Genomic DNA, 17,740 nt, shown 5'->3' on the forward strand with positions numbered 1-17,740 from the left:
ATATCTCCAAAATAATTACAATATTCAGATTATTGCATTGATTACTATATATATATATATATATATATTACAACAAAACATAAACATGAAAATTCATACTGAGTAGGGGAGAGGGGGGCACCTTTGAACGTGGGGCACCTTTGAACAGCGCTCATAAAATCTTGGTTTAACATTTTTCCGACCCGCAACCACATTTTTGTATATGACAATCTTGTTCTCTATATGCGTAAACCACTTTGGCTTGCTTTTTCAGTTGTCGAAAAATTTTGCATGGGTGACCATGTTTTCTCAGTGTCATTGTAAACTTTTATTTATTTGGTTGTAAGGGCGCAGGATGAATTCTGTGATAGTTTTCTTTCGTCAAACAATTTTTTTGCATTCCAACAATCATTTCAAACATAACTAATGTAATTTCTTTCATATATATTTATTACAAAAAAAGTTATTTTAAATTTCCGTAAAATGCCATGGGTGGGGCACCTTTGAACATGCCCATTAAACTCGAGTAAAAAAAGAGGTTTTTAACTTTTGGCTTCGATTTCTCAAAATTTCAAATGGGCTAATAAGATTACTGTATTGTTAACCATATTAATATTTGTTTTTAAGTCATTTAATATTTTAATAAATTTGGATTTAATTTTTTAATTTTCGAAACTTGTTGTATATATTTTTTAATAAATAAATGCATTTCTGATATCTATGAACAAAATACATGCATATTTGAACATAAACACTGTAAAAACCATGTTGTTCAAAAATGCCAACCCTTCATTAAAACAGTAATAAAATGTATTTATCAAGCTTAAAGTATGTCATATGTATATTCATTTTAAAGGCTACATATGTACCTATTAGTTAAAATTTATAAGAAACCAAAAATTAGAAAATAAAAAATTTTATAAGGCTTGAAAGCAAAAAGTGTTCAAAGGTGCCCCCCTCTCCCCTAAATTTTTTCCAGTAAAAAAATTGTCAATACTCAGTACAAAACTGCAAACATTTCTCTCTCAACTTACTCTCATTTATTGAACTTTTAAGTTATCAAACAAACCTATTGTATTTATTTTGGTTTATGTTTAGTTGCTTGCGGTTTTACTATAAATTTCGTTTTTTCTTTTTTGGGTTTAAGAACGGATGCTGTATTTTACTATATTCATTCAAAGGAATGTCAGTTGTTTCTCATACTTTGTGTCATATTGGCAAAATATTTCTGTTTTCAATTCTCACATTCATACATTCAGTGATTTCTTCGACAATGACTCACACTTTCATTGCCAAGAAACAGTACGATATGTGGCTGTAACGGCATTTGTTTTGAATTAATCTTATTTTTCATTTCCACTACTCCCTTCTCATATTATGGCTTTTGGGTCCGAATGATATTGTCCTACTGGCCCATCCCTTTGTTTATGTTCTTCCACAGTCACTTGAAATCAAAGTAATTACAGCAGCGAAACAAATCAGAAGAATATTGACCACAAAACAGTACAACCAGCTCTAAGCTACCTACCTATCTACAATCATAACCCGTTGTGTCGGCAAGTAAATCTTACCATTCAACCAGTCAGCCTGCAAGCCAGTCAGTCACCTAGCGAGACATTTATTCAGTCAAGCAAATCCAAAAGTCAAGATGTCTGCAACAACAAAACTTGTCTTACCAATTACCAATGTGGGTAAAAAGAAACAGACAACCGGACGGACACCACCACAACAACCACAAAAAGCACAATTGTCTCATTGTGCAGAATGGAGAAGCTAAAATAGTAATTCAGGCGGAGAATATTGAGCCCCCTGTTAAAGACGATCATACAAAACTACCAACTTTATTTACTCTCTTTCTCTCGCACTCACTTTTTATCTGTTGGATACTCTCGCGTCATATCACTATGGGTTATAGTGTAATAAGCACAAAAAACCTGAGTCAAGCCATTGAAGTGGTTTTAACTTCAGACTACACTCAAGAAAAAAACATTTTATATATTTTAGGATATCTCCCATATAACTCCTCTTTCATTAATTGACATGATATCAGATTAAAGGTCAATCATTGATGATCCATTCAATGGAAATAATTTTAATCATGTCCTCTTAGAGGCAAAATATAATATGTATGTTAATTTTAAGATTTTTTCACAGAAAAATCTCGCTCCGTTCCACTGGCTAAAATTTGACCGATCATCAAGAAAACAGAAACAAAATATAGTGTTCCAAGTCATATAGCCATATATCGATGGCGGTCGATATTCTAAAAGGTGAGTCTAGAAGCTATATTACTCGACGTTGCAAACACATGGGGCCAGGTATATAACTCTACTTCTTATATCTACCCTCTAATTTATAATACCCTAATGAAAAATTATTTATAAAATCAAGCGAATCTTTATATGGGAGCTATATCTAAACCTGAATCGATTTTCACGAAACTTAGCACACGTCATTCTAGACTTAATTCAGTACGCTATGCCAAAATTCGTGCAAATCGAATGATTTCAGGGACTTGTGTCAAATTTCATCCAAATCGGATTATAAATGCGACCTGTACTTTGTTTACAATTTAACATCAACAGATGGGCGGCATTAATCGACTCAGAAAGTGATTCTATGCATATTCTCAAAAGGAACCATGGGTCTAAAGACATAATTCCCTGTACCACAGTGTGGTGAAGGGTATAAAAACCAAGCTTATAAATCTGACAGTTATTCATAAAATTATAAAAAAAAACACAACATTGATAAAATATGCCCCTTATGACTGCCAGACCATGCCAAAAATGTCTCCAAAAATATTATTTAAGAAATGTTTACGCTTAAAGTTTGTTTGTTTTTTGTTAAGTTTTCACTTGAAATTCGTAATGAACAAAATATTTAGTTTGAACATAGATTTTTCTTTGAGTGTTCAATCACAACGGCCGATTGCCTACTGAATGAATGGCTTAAACTCGCATCTTTAGTTGATGGTTGAAGACCGCCGGTGACACTTGGTTAAAGCGCCAACCGAAAGAAAGACATCTTCGACAAATAACAAAACAACAACAACAATAAGAGACAAAAATATATATTTATTTTATTTTTTAATGATTGCCACATAAATTATAAGCTGGTTGAACAACAACAGCAGCAGCAGCAGTAAGAAAACAGCATAAGGGCGCTTCTGGCTGGGTGTGTGAGCGTCTCATTTGTGATTATTTTAGTACGTTTGTGTGTGTGTGTGCGCGCAAAACGCCAAATCTACCTCAAAAGTAAGTCTTGACTGGTAAAGAAATGTTAACGTCGTTTTTCAAATTAGATCACTATTTGCGCATGCGCAAACAACTTCCGCCATGGCGTTCAAAAAAAATTTGCAATAAATAAAGGAAACGAAGAAGCAGCCAAAGTGTATGACGCCTTTTGCGTGAGTTCCTCTTCGAAACGGAAAGTTAACTTTTACAAACAAACGAAGAAGAAGAAAAAAAAACGATTTGATTGACTTCTGTTGCCATTTTCAAATTTGCACTGCCAAACAACCAGTCCGCCACCGAACAAATAAACGAATATGTGTGATCCATTAATTAAACAAAAAAATTAAAAATAAAAAAAATTGTTTATGGACTAAATTTATTCCGGTTTTATTATTGCAAAGTTGTTCGCTCTGCTCGCTGTTGTCTTGGTTTTCTTGGAACATTTGTGTGAATTATTTTGTTTTCAATTCAAATCGTGTTGAGTTCAGTTCGAGCGTATTTCGAATTTTTCTGTGCACTGTGTATTAAACTCGTTTTGCTTTACATTACCACAACACGGCAGAGATCGATTAACGATATCCAAAGAAAGAATATCATATCATAGATGCAGTCGATCAATTAATTGAACTGTGAAATAGAAAAAAATATCAAAAGGCAATTAGTGAGCGCAAGTGAATGGGACAAGTGAACAGCAAGTGCTTCTAACCAAGGTGCCATGCATGCATACATTTATGATGTTTTTCCTTGCCACAAATTGAGGCCTTCGTAACTTCGTGTAACAAAACTTTCGTTTCGAACGGAAAAGTTTAGTGGTTACATTTCTCAACAAAGGCAATTTTGAAGTTATCCAACCAATGCTATGTGCGGGAGGTGGTGGTGGTGTTCAGCTATGCATTTAAATTAACCCCAACTTTATCGGTTGCTTGCATTCATTTTGAGTTAAATTTAAGTTTTGGAAACAATAAACCCGACGACGAACATATTTTAAAAGTTCTCGACTTTCAGTGGACAGTTTCGTGTTCGGAATTTATAATTGGGTATTTGTTGCTCTCTTCGTCATGTTTTCGAATAATTTCGATTTTGAAAAAATGGCACAAGTACCTTAAAAGTGATAGTAATGCCGTTGAAAATGAAGAAGAAGAAGAATGAAAATACCATCACAGATACACATATTCATCAAGTTTATGCGTTAACAAGAATGTGCAGTTATATTTGAAAGAAAAGTTGTAATAAGTTTTAAGGTTATTAGTTGTTGTTGTCGTTTTCAAAATCAATTGGAGTTTGTTATGCGTACAGTGGAATCTCAATAATGCATACCCTGATAAAGCCATACACCATAAAATCGAACAAAAATAATATTAATCAATATTTATTAATCCCAATGGAAACAGTGCATTCGACAAGTCAATAATAACTATAAAAAAACTACTTCAATCTACAATTATATTACAAGTTCTGGAACACGACTATTGTGGGGATCATTTGTTTCCTTCATTTTTTGCAATATTTTTCCATGAGAAAGTAAAAAAAAATAATAATAATAAACGATCACATCTAAAATTTTTTCTCTTCACAAAGCAAAACTCTCCGCAAACCCCTACCCAGTGATTTTCACATTACATGTTATCTTACATATATGAAATATTTATGTCATTGTACTTCAAATGCAATTTTATCTCCTTTCGTTTTCTAGACTTCTTATGTAAAAAATAAAATAACCAATTGCCCGGGGAATGCCCTCGTATATTTTGCTTTGCAGAACTTAGTTTCATGCCTGTTTTTAATTAAATATCAACGGGTGATCATTGTTGCAGTTTTAGTCGTACAAAAATATACTTTATATTTCAACGGAAGAGAGATTTTTTAAAACAATTCAAGCTCCCTTAAAATAATCTCGATTTGAATTTAAATTCTAGAAAATATTAATGTGAATTCATTTACAACATTATTTTAGGATAGTGGGTAAGTCCGGTCGGTTGCTGATGGGGGTTTTTTTTTGTTCTCTGCTTTGTTTTGTAAGAGTCAATTGTTAGTGCAATGCGTGAAAACAAAGAATTAATTAATCAATTGTTTATCAATTTAAATGAAAAACTGGGGAGAAAATCTCTTTATTCCGACAGCATTTTCTAATTAATAGATGTATGCCCATTACAAATGTGTTCCAGTTTATTATTATGACAAATTTAATTGCAATGACAAACATTATGACTGGACTCTTTGTCTAACTGAATAGAAACTGTAAAACAGCCTGTAATATTTTTACAAATTTTGTGTGACCAACTTCGGACTCAATCAAAATTTTGTAAAAACATAACGATGAACAATGCTTAGACTATGTCGGATATTCCATTGCCTTCATAATTCAATTCAGATTTTTAGTCTTTGTGAGAGTTTATTTTCAGACTTCATCTAGGTTTAGTCAACTATAACGACCACTTTAGGTCAATTCTCTTAATAGCAAATGTACACGTTTTCAAATGTACGTAACAGAAGAAGTGCACCAATAGGCTCAATCTTCGCACATAATCTAGGTTTGGTAAATTATTCTGTACCCCTTATAAGTCTAAGTCATTCAATTCCCATCGATATTAAAATTATGTTTTTTGTGGTTTCATTTTTATCACCTCTTTTTTTTTTGTGTTTTGAATTTTGATTCGTTGCAGATGACCCGACAACACATCTGCACAGGAAGCAGGTTGTTTTTAATACTTTTAGTGGTTTCCTCGGTTGGCGTAATGGAGACCAAAGCCAAAACCGGTAAGTGCAAAGAAAATACAAAAAAATGAAATTAATACATATATCGATAAGCAAAAAAAAAAAGAGTTTGCAACAAAAAACACCACACCCTTCACTACGAAGAGGAAGAAGACATGCAAATGCTCGAAGAAGAAACCCTTTTGCAGGCAAAATGAAAGCGAAGACAAACTATTAAATAACAAAAAGCTAACGGTTCTGTTTTCGTTTTTATTTCACAGGACCCATACATGGCAAGGTTGTGGTGTGCTATATATCAACATGGGCTGTTTACCGGCCTGGACATGGTGCCTATTCCCTAGATAATTTTGATCCCAGCCTTTGTACCCATGTGGTTTATGCCTTTGCTGGTTTGGATCCGGAGTTATCGGCCATAAAATCATTGGGTGAGTAACACTAGTTTTTAGAGAAATGTCTCAGGCCCACATTAATGTTTTTTATCCTTAGATCCCTGGCAGGATTTGAAGGAGGACTATGGTAAAGGTGGCTACGAACGTTTAACCGGCATGAAACGTACCCATCCCCATTTAAAGGTGACCCTGGCCATTGGCGGATGGAATGAAGGTTCTAAAAATTATTCACGCATGGTAGCCGATCCAGTGGCTCGTGGTAAATTCGTAAAACAGGTTACCTCATTTATAAGGCGTTATAATTTCGATGGTCTCGATTTGGATTGGGAATATCCAACACAGCGTGATGGTAATCCAGCTGATCGTGAAAATTTTGTTTTACTTTGTAAAGAGTTGCGCGAACAATTCCAACCGCATAATTTACTATTGACCTCGGCCATTGGTGCGGCGAAAAATGTTATCGATCAGGCCTATGATGTTCGCCAGATATCGCGCTATTTGGATTTCTTGCATATTATGTGTTACGATTATCACGGCAGTTGGGATCGTAAAGTTGGTTACAATGCGCCGCTGACAGCACCACAAGGCGATGCACTGAGTGTGGTGAGTATAGGAATTGAAGAAAAATGGGGTTCATTTGTTATTGGTGGAATTGAATTTATAGATGAAATCAAATTTATAGATCAAATTTTATGTCAAAAATCGCCATCCGATTTATTAATAAATACATGTTTTTGTATTCCACAGCAATATACCATTGATTACCTGCTGAAATTGGGTGCTCCACCAGAAAAAATTGTCATGGGTGTTCCATTCTATGGTCGAACTTTCAAAACTCCATTTGATGGCAATATTGATGATGATACCGATGGTACTGCCTTCCAAGGGCCCTATACCCGTGAAGACGGTTTCTTGGGTTACAACGAAATATGTCAAATATTGAAGAACAAAACGTCAGGTTGGACAACAATGTGGGACCCTGAAACATCGCAAGTGGTAGCCCGTTCCGAAAAGGATGTCTTCAATGGCCTGGTGCAAGTGGTGACTTTTGACAATTCTCGTTCCATTGCCAATAAAGTAAGATTTGCCATGGATCGCAATTTGGCCGGCGTAATGGTATGGTCCATTGACACCGATGATTTCCTCGGGGAGTGTGAAATCGAAGAAGACATCTATGAAGATTACCGGCATTTGAAACACTCTGGCTTACGTCTACCCACCAGATTGCACAACAATTATCCTTTGCTGCGAACCATTAACGAGGCCATGCCCTTGGCCATTGAGGAAATTAAAAATAAACATCATCATCACGATGATGATCATGACATGCACGGTCATGGCGGGGATCATGGACATCGTAATCACGACGATGATGCGGATGGCGATCATGTGGAGGACAATGAAATTCCTCATGGCAGTGTTGAGGATCGCAAGGGAGAGAGTAATTCCGCTCTGCGAAAATTACAAAATCCCTTTTTTGTTGCCGTTGTCTGGTGTTTGTTATGCATAGTTTTTAATTAATTATTGTCATTAAGATGTGTTCTGCTTCAATTAGATTTCTCAATCTAAAATTATTAAATTATGGAATTATCAAAATTAAATTGTGAGTCGCAGTCACAATTAAAGGACTCTATATTTTGCTGTTCTGAAATTTCATCAAAATTGTGCGTGAAGAGAAATAATAACCCATTTTTAGTTTTATTTAAGATAGAATGTAAAACAAAAGAAAAACATTGGCCTTAATTTCAAGTAAAATAAACAAATTAGATATAAAAAATTACGGTTCCGTATTTAATTCATGGAATAAATATATCACTTTATTTAACTTGAAAGCTTCTGACTTCAATGAAACAATGAGACGTTTATTTTGAAAATGGTTTAAGTCCATTTTTTCTTATGTTGAGATATTTAAGGGTTTGTGTTTGATAAAGTCGACTTTTCGATTTGTCAAAATCGATTTTCAACTTTTAACGACAAAATAAAATTCTGGAATGTGTAAATTTTGGTCAATTTGGACTTTGTGATAATAAACAAAGTAATTATGAAGAAAATAGAAAGTTGATCTTGAAAAGTCGACCTTGCGTTTTCTTCAAAGATCAAAAGTCGACTTTGACTTTAAGACTTTTTAGTACAAAAAGTCGATTAGTCGCAAGTCGATTTACTTATCCTTAATTTAAACACATCAAAGTGTCATATTGTAGGGCCAATACTTTTTTATATAATCGGCAAACTATATTTTTAAAACGTTGTTCTAGTGATCTTTTTAAAACATAGCTTTCTAAGTAAATTTTCACATAGTATATTACATATTTTTGAAATTATGAATGAATTTTAAAACAGCTGACCTTCTTAGCTTTCGTATGACATAACCTTTATGCAATACCCTTAGTAGTTCAAAAATTATGGCATTAAATCCATAAGCTTAAATTATTTATTTTCGCCATTTCAACCGACTGCATCAATATGAAGGAGTTGCCAGATCGAAACAAAATTGATCATGTGTTCATAACAGAGATAGAAATTTCCAAAACATATAAGTTTTTTTTAGTTATACCGCGCTTTTTGTGCTGGGTTAAGAACTTTCCGAACTGACTCCGTACTGTCAATCTTTAATAGGGATTATACTAGGCGATTTTTAAGACAAACTAATTCTATGTAGGAATAGAGTATCATTTAAACTTAAGGCTTAACCGTTGGATTTTTCGAAATATTTTAACACATTCGAAAGTTATTGGAATTTAACCAATGCCTTAATTTTTCCTAACGACCTCAGCGCAATCTATTGATGCAGTAGATTGAAATGGCGAAAATAACAAATGTAAGGCTATGTTTTTCGTGCCATAATTATTGATCTACTCCAGTTATTGTAATATAATTTGTGTCATACGAAATCTCAGTAGTCTAGCTATTTCGAAATCTATTCGTATTTCCATAGATATGAAATGTTGTATGTGAACATTTAGAAAAAATCATTTGAACTAATTTTTTAAAATAAAGTTTGCCGATTCTATAGCAAACTCCTTATTTATGTTAATCAAGCAATTGGTTCGAAAGAAACATTCTGTGGGAGAGAAAACCCTGTGTGGGAATTTTAATACCCGGATCTGCTTCCGCAAATAAATGTTATAAATGTGTATGACATTATGAGATCATACAGTTCATTATAATCAGCAATTTATTCGATTTGACTGAAGGCATGTCATCTCAAAAGTCTATTAAATGTCTATGTCAATTCCATAGCGTATACGACAAATATTATCAACTGGATTTGGGAACATGACGTATATGATATGGAATTGACATTTAAGATCGAGTGGATTTGGTAGTCTAAACGCGCTCTTAGCTGCAAACAACGGTATAACTCATCACGCCATTACTTAAAAACTTGACCTATGACGATTTCGGACTTTTTCGATTCGAAATATACTCACTAAGTCCTTTCGTCCACATACATACATATACAATTTTCCAACCTCAGCTCCGCTCTCTGGTTTTTGGTTACGTTTGCTTAATACCATCGATTTTCAAAAATCCCGCTTTATTCGTTTTAGCTTGTGCATAGAATTAATACAGCACCATGTTTAATTTTATAAATATTTGTGATTTTTTATTTCTTTATATTTTGTTGTTGTTGTTTTTCATTTTAAATATCAAACAATTTTTACTATATATTATTATATATGTATGTATATTAATATATGGTTATCTTGTAAAATGCATATCTGATTAATTTCTTATATATATTTTTTGTGTTTGTTTTTTTATTTAATTATTATAATTTTATCAACATTTAATAAACTTATTTATGTATGTATGCACACATTAAAGCCAACTTGTATGTATGTTCTAAAGGGTATTTATATACTTTTTTTGTTTGAGCCATAATACACTAAATAATATAAGACAATACTAGATTGTTTATTAAATTATTATTATTTTTGTTATTGTACGAGTACTGATATTATTATTATTTAACATAACTATATAAATATTTATAACATTTGCTTTTTCTGGATATTCTTAAATATGTATATGTATAGTCGGGTACATTATTTATTTATTTATATACGTAAAACGTCTATGCAATGGGAGGGAAGTGTTTGATGTTAGGGAATGGACGAATCGTATTTTATGTCATTATTTATAATAAATATAAACAATTTTATTAATATTAAAAAAATACATTATTTACTAATTAATAATTAAAAAGGATGGCGAACAATGTACGATTGGACTGATTTTTTTTCTGTCTGTGATATTTTTTATATAGTGGCAGTTTTTATGGTTGAGTAATTTTATATATGAGCGATTAGTTAGTTATGTAAATAAATGGAAGGATACTGTGAATAATATACACGATGATAATGCAAACTTAATTCAAGGCAAGATTTTACTTTATGAAGTGGTGAAGTCATGATGGACGTGACAGGAAAGTATTACTTTCTTAATTCATAAAAAAAGATTTTATTCTTTGGAAAATGTGAAATTTTTAGAACAATTTTGATAATGGAGAACATTTGCTGTGTTTATCACAGAACTTAGTTGTGTTGGTTAGGAAAATATTTTGAGGAAGAACATTTTAAATGTCTAACTTAAAAGTTCTAATAAACTTAGAATATGTCTCTACTTTTAGTGATTTTCAAATTTGAGTCCAGGGGAATTTATCGAACAAACCTTACCCCCGTCCTTACTCATTCTCATCAATCCGATTCCAGTTGCTTTCAAACAAAAACCTCATTTCATAAACGATTTCGATCACTTGTGCTATTATCCGACCATTCACGATCGCTATTATCCTTTCTGGATGGTTTTTGTGGAGTTCTTGGTTTATTACTTGCCGTAACACCTGGCCTGCTAACATTACGATTCACTGGCTGTTGTTGCTGTTGTATCGGCTGTTGATCATCAATAACTTCATAATGCGCTTCGGTAAGATTTTTCGTTGAACGACGGTGGGCTTCCAGACTTTGTGATTCCGATGAATACGGATATGTGGCAACAAAATTTGTCGGTGTAACTTGACCCTGATTGATGGTGGTGTCTGCCGCAAAATCATTCAACTGATTGTGCTTCTGACCACATGGTGTCATTGGTGAGAGATCAGTAAATTCAGTCTTTGCCTCTGATTCCACGGAACACATACTCTGACACGAAGGATCTTTTGGTATGTGTGCTTCCTTTTGGGGACCTCCCTGTATTTTCATGTTTTCCACAAATCCATCATTCGCATGCGGATTCTGGGGGAAAGGAAGTCGACTGCGAATTGAGTTCTCACGTGGCCCAAAACGTTGAGCCAAATAGTCCTCATTAGTACTGCTGCTGCTACAATTGCTATGCTGATGTTGGTGGTGGTGATGGGGGTGTGGATGCCCATGCGAATTGTGATTGCCATTGGGCGGAGGTATTAATGTTCTCTGTGATGCCCTGGTATCCTCATAATAGTGATCATTCTTCACCGACATATTACAGCAGCTACTGACATCGGCAAAATAGACTTCCGATTCGGTGGGATCACTATTTTCTCCCGCTTGTTGCTCCATTTGTTGTGCAGCAGTATTGGTTGATTCACAGCTATTTTGGAATCCTGAATTCTCAACGCCACATTTATTTAGCTGCTGTTGTTGTTGCTGCTGCTGTGGCTGACCCTGTTGTTGCACATCTTCACTCAAAAGTTGAGGTTCGTGATATTCCTGTTCCTCCTCGGCATTGCCGCACACAGCATTCGAGGAGAAGACCTGTTGCACATTTACCCGTTGAGCACTTTGGGAATTTGGACCAATACTTTTGTTGCCCGGATCCAAACGTTTCTTAATCTTACGTGTGGGCAAGGTATTGGAAAATCGATCACGTTCCCTTATGTTACTACCGCAATCGCTGTCCGAAGGTGTATTTTCATATTCCACTTTGGATTTGAAATTTCCCACACTACCGACAGTGGATGCACTCGATCTGGCAATGGAATTTTGTTGACAACAGTTTGATGCAGCCGGTTGTTCCATAAATCCGGCATTTGGTGGTTCTGTAATATTGGCATTGACGATGGGCCCACCCCCGGTTTGATTGCCATTTGTGGTATTGGCAGCATGGTGATGTGGTGGCTGTATGTATTGGTAATAACCTCTTCTGGCTGGACTATTTGGATCACTATAAGGTGGTGGTGGACCCCACACGCCATAGGGCAAATTACCAGATAACACATTAAACTGTTGTGGATTACCATTGGCCACCGGATTGACATCTTCGGCAATGGCATTGCCAGCCATAACATTGCTATTCGAAAAACCATATTGTGAATCAGGACTTGAGGGAGTTTGGCGAAAACGTGAATTAGGATCCGGTGAACTACGTTGCCACCAACGATTCCAACTCCAGCCACTACCTCTGCCACGGCCCGTGGTAATTTCATGACGTCGACAAGTGTTGGTCAAACCCATCAGATCATCACCCCCAGGATTGGGGGAATAGAAGTTTCCCGGCGGCTGTGTTGACCAAAAACGTGGTTCGCTGCTTTCGTCCCAGGGATAGGCGGCAGCTTGCAGCGGCACCTGTCTATGGGCATGACATTGTTCGCAGCAACGACAGCCGTGTGGTGCTGCCGCAGCAGCTATATTTTGTGGTGGCATTTGTGGACGGGTGTAGAGGGAACGACAACGCAGCTCCAATTGTTCCCAATACATTTTTTTGCGTTCATGACTGAAAGTCGAAGGGGGGAGATAAGTTATGGGACTGGATGGTGTTAGATTTTTGGACTTACCTTAGCAATTGATAGACCAGCATACAACTGAATACAGCTACCAATACACCGGCTACAGATAAACCAAATATTGCTCTTAAGCAGGAGTAGAGGGAACCATGAACGACCCCACAATCGGAGAGTGAATCGAATACTAAACGAACACCTTCTGTAACAAATAAAAAACCATATAAGAAGTTGTGTTGATTTTCATATAGATATACATTATTCTAGGGGTCTTCTATAGTTAAACGATAAGACTTCTGTAGATAGAGGACCTACTCTATATATAAAATGATTTGATAAATCCTCCATACACGTCAGTTGGAAAAAATATAGTCTACCCGTATGATATAAATGTAACACATTCTACAGGTTTTCTGTGTATATGTCATAACTTCTTCTGTATGGAGAGGACCCTCTATATAGAGTATATCATTTATTGGTATAGAAACATATTTATTTCCTCCATAGATTAGAAAATTCTATGGAAGAACATATCCTCCTACACCACTTTATCAAAAAATATAACATTTTCAAAAGAACTTCAGCAGTAGGAGTGTTATAGAAGTTTGTCACAAGGTGTATCAGCAGGACACAAAACGAATAATTCCAATCCCTACCTTTATCCACACGATCCACTTGAGATTCTATCATATCCGAGTAACAGGTGCACGTTCTTGTCTTTTGGGCATATTCACATTCTCGCAAGGCCTGCAGACGGCTCATGTGTAATACTGTGGTGGTGACGGTGACCAAAGCACATGTCAATGCCGAAATTAGGCCACAGGCTCCGGATAGTTTAATTAAATAGCTGTAACGATTACGTCGGCGAGCCAAGCTCATTACGCAGAGGCCGGTTAAAATTAACTGAAATTATAAAAAAGAAAATCACATATTCAAAAACGATAAATTAAAATTGAAAGTATCTCAAACTTACCAAAGTGGCGGGTACAAAGGTGGGTACAGTTTCGAAATTTCCCACCGTTATGGTGTACGAATGTAACAGGAAGTAAACGCCTAAAAACAATAGGCCCAATATACAGGAGAAACCACCGCAAACCAAACACCAGACCACATATTTTTTGATCACCATACCAGGACGACCACGAGCACCTGCGAAAGGGATAAAAACAAACAGACACAAAGGATATTGTTATTATAATTGATTTTTTCGCTCTTCAGGCTCAAAATGTCAAAGGTCTAACTTAGTGGATAACCGCCATGTACTGCTGCATCACGTACTAGACCCCTGTGATGGGCATTTGGCTGCTGTGGCATCCATTGGCAGGTGGTAGGTGGTGGCATGCTGTATTGCATGAATTGCATTACAGGATAACCATGCATTTTGTTGTAAATGTCAAGGATGCTGTTGGCCACGTAAATACAACAAACAAAAAAGAATGGCTCACGGTTTAGGGGTTTCTATTTTTATTTATTTCTGAACAGGTTTCAACACTTTCGTATTCTTATCGCCGTTTTCAATAATTCTTTCACAGTAGTGGCCCTTTCATTTCTATTTTTTTAGTTTCTGATTTTTTCTAATTTTTTCCATTTGCACTTTATTTGTATCTATCCTTCTGATGGTTCTGTCATGGAATTTTGCCTTCGTTTCAAGTGAAGCTATAACAAATTCCTTCACTACTCTCTAACATTTGATATCCCTTCATCCCCCATCTCTTCGCTTTATCTGCCATCACATCACTATCATCCCTTGACTTTAGAGGAGCTTTCGAAGCCAGTCAGTCAGCTAGACAGTATGTGGTTGTTGGCCTTTAACTGCTACCCACACACCGACTTGACGACTTCGTAAGCTCTGTGGCCTGTGTCGCCAGTTAACATAATAATTTATTGGAAAGCTTTATGGAGAATATTAACATAACTTTTGCTTTGCACGCGCAGTGCTGTAGGGCGCATGTACGGAAGCAGGGTTTGAATAACTACATAGAGGAATAGAGGTATTTCAGACAAAATGGGAGTTCTTAAAGCGAGTAATTGTAATGGATGTGTTTTGATTCTTATTCATGAAACTTGACCTGACTGACCATGTAAGGTGTTAATCAGAAGCAGTTGTGTTTCCCAAATAGACCCAAGATATTCAAATGTTTTTAAAAAAATTACTTCGAAAATGATCAGGAATATAGAAATATATAAACAAAAATTCGTTCAGTGAATAAGATAGAGATATAATCCGGATACTTTGAAAGAAGTTTATTTTTTCTTTAATGTACTAAAATATTATGGGGTTTAGAAAATATATCTTTGTATGCAATCACTGCACAGTTCGTACCAAAAGATCTGATGAAAAAAGTTCAGGTAACGTGGAAGTTACCGACTTTAAAATCTATTAATATGGGGGTTTCACAATTGAGATAAATATTAATTTAAAAATCCTAATATTTCATAGATAGATTATTTGTTAAAATTTGCTACGATATATTCTGAATACCCAACATTAAAAAATACCCATACATTTTGGAACATGATATCCTTTCATGAGGATTATTTTTGGCCTGGGGTACGATTTTCTCTAAGACCCTATACGGTATACCTATATAATATAAATTTTCCCGTCAGTCACTCTCACTTACCATTCAATGATCCCGTTGCCGTTTTTGGTCTCGGTGGTGGTCTTGGTGGTAATGGCGGTCTCAAATCGGAATTACCACCCGGTACACCATTCGTCTCTTTCAGACATGCCTCGGTTATGGCCTCAGCATCACCATCACAATAAATATCTATGTTATTGGCATTGTGATAATTCAAATCATCCGCTATGGAGGAACTTTTATGGGGCAGGCCGCAAGATTTCCTTTTTTTTAATTAACAAATAAAAAATACATATATAAATTGAAGTTCGTTATCATTTGATTTCACAATAGACCGACAGACTGATGATAGTCTGGACAGTCTGACAAACATACTTATTTTTATTGCGTTCACAACGCTTCACAGTGCTGCTGTTATTATCCGATTCACTGACAGTAATCTCATCGGCGGTCAGCATAGCTTCGGATAAAACGAATTGTTGTTTCATTTGATCTTTGCGATTGGGCGATGATGTTGAGGTAAGATCTTCGTTGTCAGTTGATGTGGCTTTGCCCGCTTCACCCCCGCCGCCACCGACGACGCCACATGTACACTCCAAATCACAGTCACAGCTGGAGGCCTGCGATTTGAGTATTTTCGGTGAACTATCCAAGAGATTCTCTTGAAGGGATTCTGTCATTTTGAGGGCCTGATATGAATGATTGAGCAATGAAGTTTCCGATTGAGATTTCTGTGGCAAATCGGAATTGTTGGGCGGTTCGGAACTACTATTACTGCCACTGGCCTGCCGATGTACAATCACCGCTGCATCAATGCTATTCTGATGGGAATGCAGTCCTCGCTGGGAGTTCTGGGCTTTGTTGGTGGAATGTTGGAAGTTTTGTGACAATTGCTGTTGTTGTTGTTGCAGCATCTGCTGCTGTTGTTGTTGCTGCTGCATTGCGGTGCCGCAGGAACAGCTACATTGGCAGGTGGGTTGCAAAATGGGATTTGCATATTGATTGATGGCAGGCTGCTGATAGTATTGAATGTAGTGGTATTGGTGCGAGGGGGGATAGATGACATTTTCCACAGTGCTGCTGGCCAGTGATGGATTGAGGGAGGCCCTTTTCATGGCATTTGTGGGTACATTCATGGGTTTCCGTTCTGCTATTGAATTTTCCACTTCCATGTTGTAACAACGTCCATGAACTCGTTGCGTTTTTTGTGTGTCCGTTTAATTTTTGTTCTTTCCTTCTTTTTAATTTTTGTTTGATTAATACAATTTTAACACGCACATTTACACTTGCCCATACATATTTATGAAGTTTTTTTTTTGAAAATTAATGGAAATTTGTAATTTCCTCAGTAACAATGAACCTATCCAAAGAACGTTGAAGATGCAACATTTCCTGGAGTTGTTACATCGTTACGTTACGTTTTTTATATAAAAATTCAAAATCTTTGTAAATCTTGGGAGTTAAGTAGTGCACATTTGTTGTTGTTGTGGTGGTGGTTTGGCTTAGCTGATTGGTTGGGGTTCTTTTGTCGACAACTCCAGGCATTAACGGCTATGAAGAGCCAACATCAGAGGCTGTTGTTAAACCGGTTTCAAGCAGCTCCCTTTGGAAACCCGAACGCTTGTTGAGGAAATTATTTTTAAATAAATTTTACAATAAATCCATGGGAACACTTAATGAAATTCATTTTTACATATTTTTTTATTTAAACAAATTGAGTGATATTCACGGTCAGATTTCACACAAACAAATTTAGTTGTTTTTTCTTGTTTTTGGTTTTATTTTTTAATTGACCACCATTATGCGATCTTCAGCAATCTTCACCAATTTTATTAATCATTTGTCATGAGCATTTATTCCTTCTTTCTTCATTCATTTTTGTCGGCGTTGTTGTTGTATTTTTAATTTAGTTTGCTGAGGCTTGTTTGTTTCACTCCATTTATTTGGTTTAATTTTTTTTTATTTTTGTTGTATCTGCTTTTTAATCTTCTTGATCTTGTTGTTTCATCCAGAAGATACTTATTTTTGTTGTTGCTGGTTCGAAGTATCCAAAACCCAACAACTCTGCGGACGCTGTGATGTGATAAAAACAAAAGAAATAAACGCGTTTCGTTCGCCCGTTGGTGGGTCTGTTTGTTT

General features: G+C 35.7%; 2 protein-coding genes across 2 annotated transcripts; one reads left to right on the forward strand and one right to left on the reverse strand.

Moving 5' to 3' along the window:
* Positions 1-3,188: 3,188 nt before the first annotated feature.
* On the forward strand, positions 3,189-7,850 carry LOC133335385 (probable chitinase 2). The gene is made up of 5 exons (XM_061543663.1): positions 3,189-3,236; positions 5,879-5,972; positions 6,191-6,355; positions 6,417-6,922; positions 7,067-7,850. The coding sequence occupies exons 2-5, from the start codon at positions 5,879-5,881 to the stop codon at positions 7,838-7,840; spliced, it is 1,539 nt and encodes a 512-aa protein (XP_061399647.1). The 5' UTR covers positions 3,189-3,236; the 3' UTR covers positions 7,841-7,850.
* Positions 7,851-11,058: 3,208 nt separating this feature from the next.
* Positions 11,059-16,773, reverse strand: LOC133335356 (uncharacterized). The gene is made up of 7 exons (XM_061543637.1): positions 16,566-16,773; positions 15,977-16,457; positions 15,644-15,864; positions 13,993-14,168; positions 13,676-13,922; positions 13,074-13,221; positions 11,059-13,012 (listed from the first exon to the last, which is right to left on the reverse strand). The coding sequence occupies exons 1-7, from the start codon at positions 16,771-16,773 to the stop codon at positions 11,059-11,061; spliced, it is 3,435 nt and encodes a 1,144-aa protein (XP_061399621.1).
* Positions 16,774-17,740: the final 967 nt, after the last annotated feature.

This window comes from Musca vetustissima, unplaced genomic scaffold (assembly GCF_032173495.1).
Source record: "Musca vetustissima isolate MV318-11 ecotype Yass unplaced genomic scaffold, APGP_CSIRO_Mvet_v1 utg7685, whole genome shotgun sequence".
Lineage (NCBI taxonomy): Eukaryota > Metazoa > Arthropoda > Insecta > Diptera > Muscidae > Musca > Musca vetustissima.

Coding starts and splice junctions, on each gene's coding strand:
- LOC133335385 (XM_061543663.1), top strand. CDS start 5,879: ATGACCCGACAACACATCTGCACAGGAAGCAGGTTGTTTTTAATACTT. Junction 6,356..6,416: donor ATCGGCCATAAAATCATTGG/GTGAGTAACACT, acceptor TTTTATCCTTAG/ATCCCTGGCAGGATTTGAAG. Junction 6,923..7,066: donor AAGGCGATGCACTGAGTGTG/GTGAGTATAGGA, acceptor TGTATTCCACAG/CAATATACCATTGATTACCT.
- LOC133335356 (XM_061543637.1), bottom strand. CDS start 16,773: ATGGAAGTGGAAAATTCAATAGCAGAACGGAAACCCATGAATGTACCC. Junction 14,169..15,643: donor GGCAACGGGATCATTGAATG/GTAAGTGAGAGT, acceptor TCCCTTTCGCAG/GTGCTCGTGGTCGTCCTGGT. Junction 13,222..13,675: donor AGTGGATCGTGTGGATAAAG/GTAGGGATTGGA, acceptor TATTTGTTACAG/AAGGTGTTCGTTTAGTATTC.